Source organism: Phacochoerus africanus, chromosome 5 (genome assembly GCF_016906955.1).
Source record: "Phacochoerus africanus isolate WHEZ1 chromosome 5, ROS_Pafr_v1, whole genome shotgun sequence".
In the NCBI taxonomy this organism is placed as follows: Eukaryota; Metazoa; Chordata; class Mammalia; order Artiodactyla; family Suidae; genus Phacochoerus; species Phacochoerus africanus.
In genome coordinates, this window is record NC_062548.1 from 6,572,243 (window position 1) to 6,578,995 (window position 6,753).

The 6,753-nt window shown below is 51.9% G+C and overlaps 1 protein-coding gene across 1 annotated transcript; it reads left to right on the forward strand.

Moving 5' to 3' along the window:
- The first annotated feature begins 2,646 nt into the window (after positions 1 to 2,646).
- On the forward strand, positions 2,647 to 4,600 carry LOC125126919 (alanine and glycine-rich protein-like). The gene is made up of 2 exons (XM_047779256.1): positions 2,647 to 2,675; positions 4,069 to 4,600. Exons 1-2 carry the CDS (start codon positions 2,647 to 2,649, stop codon positions 4,598 to 4,600), a joined length of 561 nt encoding a protein of 186 aa, XP_047635212.1.
- Positions 4,601 to 6,753: the final 2,153 nt, after the last annotated feature.

Genomic DNA, 6,753 nt, shown 5'->3' on the forward strand with positions numbered 1-6,753 from the left:
AGCAGCTCGAAGGCAGCGGCGAAGGCAAGATTCCACTTTGCCTCCCTCCCAATCTTGTCACATGGATCTTGTCTGGCTTGAGAATGAGGGCAGAGTTGCTGTTGGTTCCATTTCAGATGCAGAAACTAGGGCACAGAGAGGTGAAGCCACTTGCCCAAGGTCACACAGCCAAGAACTGAAAGTGACTGGGCCATCTTTATTTATTTATTTTTTTGGGTTGCACCTGTGGCATGGGGAAGTTCCGGGGCCAAGGCTCAAACCTACACCACAGCAGCAACCTGACCCACAGCCGTGACAACGCCCGATACTTCACCCCTAGGCCACCGGGGAACTCCTCCCTCTGACTTTAGAGCCTGTGTTATCTGGGTAGCAGAGGAGATGTGCTGTGATGCATTATGGCTGCGACCTAGTGAGCCTGCTGGGCATCGTGGGTCCTCTTTGCAAAGTCAGCGAATGACCAGAAGTCATGGCTGGCTTTCGCCATCCCATGAGCCAGACTAAAGACTCGCATTTGCTCACGACCGTTAGGCTCTCTGGGTCACCCAACACGCCATGGTGGGTGTTGTTCTGTCACTTCCTTGTTGGCTAAGAGCACAGTTTCTATTCAAAGGGCCAAGATCGCAGACAGATGCCCTGTGTCCTGATGTTTGTCATTGTCACATTTTTTTCCTTTTGAATTGCCTGTCCCATAGTCCACTCTGCACCCCAGGATGGGTTTTCTGGATGACTTTAAGCTGCACCCAGCAGACTCCGACTGACTTTTGAAGAGGATCTTTTGAAATTAAAAAAAAAATTTTTTTGGGGGGGTTTTGGTTTGTTTTTGCTTTTAGTAGGTCAGGGTCGTACTATAAAAATGAAGAACGAGATAAAAATAACATAGCGTTTTCTCACTACAGAAGACACCGTGCATTTGCTAACTCGTAACATCCAGGCTGCCTTGTGTGCGTGCGTGTGTGCGTGCGTGTGTGTGTGTAAATGCCTTTCTTCCAAAGACAAATAGCTCTAAACGGGGGCCACGTTATTTTTTTCCAAGTTTACCGTGACTGCGAAATTTGACCTCCTTTGTTCCTGCAAAAAATGCGACTGACGAATCAATCCAAAAGGAATTAAGCTGCCCTTGGTAACAGGAGGCCAGAGGACTGAGGTCAGTTGTGCGGGTTCCAGCGGGACGAGAAAAAGGTGAAGGAAGGTAGACGGCAGGAACGATCAGAAAGGGAGACGGGATCCTACGGAGAATGTGATGTCGGGGCTTTTGAAAATTTAATGAGGCTGTGACTTGACACTCAGAGCCCTGGGCCGCATGGAGAAATGCTCGTCTGCACCAGAGCGGATTTCGTCCAACGAGATGCTTTCTTTCCGAGATGAAATTAGATTTGGGACAGCCTGGCTTTGCTTTCGTGACTGTGAGCCTGCGGTGAGCTGGCCACTGTGTGCGCCTTCCTCACTCCCCCTGGGCCAGACCCCTGAGCAGATGCCACGGATTAGCGGAGGTTTCCATCTGCTAATGGTCACTGCGGTCGCTGCCTTTTTTGACTGGTATCAGAGGCTCTGTGCAGGCGGCGTGGGCAGCCTTGTTCTGGCTGAGCCCGAAGAAAGCGGGCCTTGGCAAGGTTTGGGCTATTGTGACCTTCGTGCTGGGCGAGGACACGTCTGTCCCATGTCATAGACTTTCACTTGGAGGATGGAGATGAATGTACAAGGAGAAGTCCCCTGACCTTTCCGGAATGTGCACATTCTTGATGTCTTAACTCCTTCTGCAATGGTCAAAGGGCTGATAAATGGCTTTCAACATATTTTCAAGATGCCTCCCATTTTTGATTGCCCTGCTCATCCAGCAGCCACACCAAATCCCATTGCTTTCTTCTCTTCTTTGAAATGGCCCAGGCCCTGCAGTGGATCCTGGAGACAAAATAAGTACAGACTACGGGTCCTGGTCTGAAGGTGTTTCCAGGCTGCAAAGCCAATACGCTGGAAGCAGCCCACACTGTGAGATAAATCTATATATAGGGTAGGACAGCAGATTTTCAATTAAGTAATGATGTGTGTAATTATTTGCTTAATGGCTGTGTTCCTGCTAGGCCATAAGTCCCCTGAGGACAGGAACCAACTCTGTCTTTTTCATCGTCATAGTCCCAGCATCTGGGACAGGGCCTGAAACACAGCAGGGGCCTAAATATGTGTCGTCGGATGGAATGATGGCAGTAAGGTTTTGGGTTTAATACCGATTACCTTGGTGTGTGCTGCATGAATTGTTTTCCTTATAGATTCACTTATGAGGCTTTCTCTGTCTGAGCAACACACACATAAGCTAGGCTTTTCGTGAGTGTCTATCCTAGTGGGTTCCTAGGATGCGTAATATTTCTGTGTCGGGGCAAACTGTACGTGAGCAGTTTTGTTAACTCTTATTTTGGTGGGATTTAAGAGATCCTGGCGAGCAGCTCTTTTCCAAAACTACTTTTTCAATTAAGTACTAATTCCTTTGCATACCAAAGGTTTTAAAGTTTCCCAATTTCCCCATTTGAGTGCAGAAATAAAGGCCCACACCGTAAGCCTTTATTCTCCCAGCACTTTTTGCAGTCTGTCAAAATTGAGGCCATGGCTAAGCTGTGGGGATAATACAAGAGCCTGCTTACAAATAACTGGGCAATGCTTGATTCCGATAGAAATGAGCTTAGGTGGGGATCAGAGAAGCAATTTTCAGACTCAGACTTTGCAAGAAGCACCTTTGGGTCACACTAAGAAACCTAAAGAATTAGGAGTTGACATTGAAAAGCATTTACAATTGATAGGATCGTTGAGTTCAAAGCTCCCTATGTCATGGTATCAAGTTCAAAGCATGCTGTCATTTTTCTCAGTATCTACCATGTTATCTCCAAGATAACCCAGCCGACAGGAACAGGATCAGGAAGCCAAGTCTGTGGGCTGGGACGCAAACCTGCGTCTTCTGATGCCTGGACCCTTTCTCTGCTATTTGTCACGTAAGCTGCCAAACATCTTATCTGTACCCAGAAGTGTGCCAGGAGGCTTGAGAAGCACCAGAATGCTGGGTGTCTTAATTCTTGAGATTATTGCGTGACCGAACTCTTTGGCATCATCGAACGACCTTGAACCAAAAAGCCAAAACTGTCCATTTTGATAAATAACAGCAGAAAGTTCCTTCAACTCAATGGGCCATTTGTAAATATAAAACAGTTGCTGGAAAATTATATTAGCTATGAATTATCTCCTCCATGACAAGTTTCTTTTCCTTTAATGGAATTTAGTTCAAGCAAATTGAACAGAAAAACTTGGGAGGGGCCACATTCAGTGGTTCAAGAGGAGTTACTGGAAGCAAGATGTGGGTTGGAGGAGTTCCCATTGCCGCTCAGCCATGAGGATGAGGGTTAGATCCCCGGCCTCCCTCAGTAGGTTAAGGATCCTGCATTGCTGTGAGCTGAGGCTGCTCAGATCTGGTGTTGCTGTGGCTGTGGTGTAGGCCGGCAGCTGCAGCTCAGATTTGATCCCTAGCCTGGGAACTTGCATATGCTGCGGGTGTGGCCCTACAAAGAAAAAAGAAAAAAGAAAAAAAAAAAGGCTGTGGTGTGGGTAAGGAGAGCCACAGAAGATCTGGAGCAGGGGCAAGCTGAGGCCATCTGCCCAGGAGGCCTGTGCTTGGGACCCTGGCTGTGCCCACGGGAAATTGAATTCAGAGCTCCTTCTGCATCCTAAATCCAGGGCAGCTGGCAGCTTTCCAAGGGAGACTGGAGCGAAAAGTGCCAGCGCATCTGAGGCCAGACTGGCCAATCCCTACGTAGCCCGCTGAGGGTGGGTCCCAGGTGTGCCGGCGTGGGCTTCGGGTCCGACCTCAAGATAACGTTTGTTTATAAGCTTTACACTGTGTTAATTTTAAAGTACACTCATCGCCAGGAAGGAGAGCCTCCATTATATATCAGAAAGCGGAAAGGCTGGAATTACTCTGAAATTTCTCCAGCCGAAGGGGGAAGGCTTGACTTCGAAATCCGTTTCTCGATCTTTTCTCCTGATTGCCCGTGCGAGGACCCTCTCCCCCGTCGCCGCTGGGTTTTGCAGAGTGGGCATTCCGGTGCCCCGGACCCCACGTCAGTCCCGAGACTGCTCGAAGGCGGGGGTGGGGCGGGGCCGGGCGGTTCACACGCAGGTCGCCCACGAGGGTCGCGTCTCAGCCGCGCGGGGTTCCGGGCGGGGCCGCGCGCGTTCCCGTGGGGTCTGGGCGGGTTCCCGCGGGCGGGGCCGCGCGGCCCCGGGCCCCGCCCACCGGGGAGGGGCGGGGCCTGTGGCCCACGTGACGGCGGCGCTGAGCGGCGAGCGCCCCGCCCGGCGGGAGGAGGCCCGGGCCGCGACCCGGCCCGCGCGCTGCTGGAGCCTCCCGGCTGTCCGCGCGCTCCGCACCCGCGGCCCCTCGCCCGCCGGCCCCGGGCTCGCCGGCAGCGGGAGCGGCCTCAAGATGGACGAAGACGGCGGCGGCGGCGAGGGCGGCGGCGGTGAGTGTCGGAGGTGTGGTCGGCCCGGCTGGCGGCCTGGGGCGGGGGTCGCGGACACGCCGGACGGGAATGGGGAGGGCGGGTCCGGGGTCGGGGTCTAGTCCTCCTGGGGAGACCGGGTCCTGCAGCGCCGGTGCAGGCTGGTGACCACCGAGGCCCGCGGCGCCCCGGGCCCCGGGGCCCGAGGCGGGGGTCCGGGGGCCCCGAGGCGGGGGCCGACGGGGTCGTCGCCGAGCCCGAGTGGGGGTCCGGGGGGAGCCCGGGTCTGCCCTCCGGCTGGGGTCGCCCGGAGGCTTGAGTCGGGGCTCGGGGGTCTCTCTTCCCGGGCGGGGGACCTTGGGGGCGACCTTCCCCGCCTCTTGTCGCCAAGGGCGTCCACGCCCTCCGGAGTCCAACCGCCCGTGATGACCGTCTCGGTGTCTTGTCTCCGGTGGTGGCAAGGGGAGAATCCACGGGAAACCGGGAGTGGAAAGTTGTGAATTGGGGTTCCTCCGGGTCCAAGAAGGGCGGCTGGGGCGGGGGAGAGGGTTGAAAATCGTGACCGTTTTTTGGCTTTAGGGCAGAAGTGGTCAGTGGGATCGTTTCCGTGGGGAGGGGGCAGCTAGAGCTCCCGCATTTAATGAATTAAACGTTATGCAGTGAGCCAAAAAAAAAAAAAAAAAAAAGAGGAGCTGAGGGTCGGAGTCGGGCACTGCAGGAGCTCAGAGGTGAGAGCAGAAAACCAGGCTGTCTGTCGGACGCTCAGTTACCTCTTGCTGGAAGATTGGCGTTTGTTGTCCATTATTGAGTGAAGTACAAATTACTGTTGTGTCATGCTGCGAATTACGCCTTCAAGACCGAATAACGTGTCCCTACGGTGCCGTGGATGGAGTGGGTCGTTGGCTTGGGAAGCGAAGGGTTAATGCCCCTGTTTTCCAGGACCGCCCTAAGTTAAGGATTTCCCTGCTTTTGCTAAATATCTCCTTTATGCTGACAGACGGACTCATCAGAACTCCTTGTAATAAGGGAGTGTTGGGGAGGGGGGAGAAATCTTAATTACAGGCTGCTGGAGCAGCTGCCTTTAAGAATCAGCCGTATTGAATGCTTCAGGATGAAGTGGTTAATCAAGGTGCCTTCTAGAATTGAAGGGCTGCTCTGGGGGAGGATGTGGGTACCCAAGAAGCAGTGCGTGCGCTGTGAGGGTGGCACGTCGGCCCAGGTCCTGGCATTTGTGCAGTTCAGTTCTCGCGGTTGAAGCTAGGGGTAGCCCTGTGGCACGGCGAGGGTGTGTTGTTTATGATGGAAAGTTCCGTGGCAAGAAGGAGCCCACGTGCACACACCCTCCTCGAGCCAGGCTGCTGTCTGGAGTCTGTAAGGGATGGATTCTCCGTGACTGCGGTGCTTCCTGCCTGTCACCGTTGGGGCAGGGCCCCGGGCATCGGCAGGGAAGTGGCTCCTTTTTAGAAGACGAAGACCAACCAGCTGTAGTACTTAAACGTTTGACACGGGAGTCGAGGGAGCCGGTTGGCTCTGCGATTCACTGGCAAGGCGTTTTGGACTCAGTGAGTTGAGAAATGTAGAAAACTTAAAGGTAAGAGCAGGTAGAAGGACGGCCGGAAAAAAAGCCAGCCACTGTTAGGTCTTGAGTGCAGTAGCAAAGGATAGTATTAAGGCGCAAACGTCTGAAGACTTTCTTTGGGCTGTTAATAGCTCTTCTGGGAATACAGTCTTGAGATTTCAAAAGGAAAAAAAATCTCATGCACAGGAGATGGGCATTTGCTATTTAAATTAGTAGAAAATTGGAATCCGCAGTGCCTAACCGGAGACTGGTGAGGTAAATTATGGGTCCTTTATTGGATGAAATACTTACAGCCCTTAAAACGAAGCAGATTTATACATTGGGATCTAAAGAATATAAAGCTGCTCCTACTAGGGATGTTCAATTTTTTTCACTTTCTATACTTTCCAAGTTTCTGGAATGATGTCTATTTCAAATTTGGAAAAAAAAAAAAAAAGACTTATTAAAAATTTTACCCTGCAGTGGGAAAAGGGGTGTGATTGTTTTTCATGTGTGTATCATTTAATTCACTTCACTGGGCCGGTCAGCAGTGAACAGATATTTGTTGATTGTCTACTAAAATGCCCCTGCAGCATTAACCTTTATTAATATGCTTTATTAATATGCTTCATTAATATGCTTTATTCATATGGTTTATTGATTTTTATTAATATGGTAACCTTTCTTCCTTGCCTGATGAAAGACCCTTACACGTGT

Bases quoted from the DNA above. Each gene is read 5' to 3' on its own strand.
- LOC125126919 (XM_047779256.1), top strand. From the start codon at position 2,647: ATGCTTGATTCCGATAGAAATGAGCTTAG. The intron at 2,676-4,068 runs GTGGGGATCAGA...TGGGTTTTGCAG, and splicing joins TCCGATAGAAATGAGCTTAG to AGTGGGCATTCCGGTGCCCC.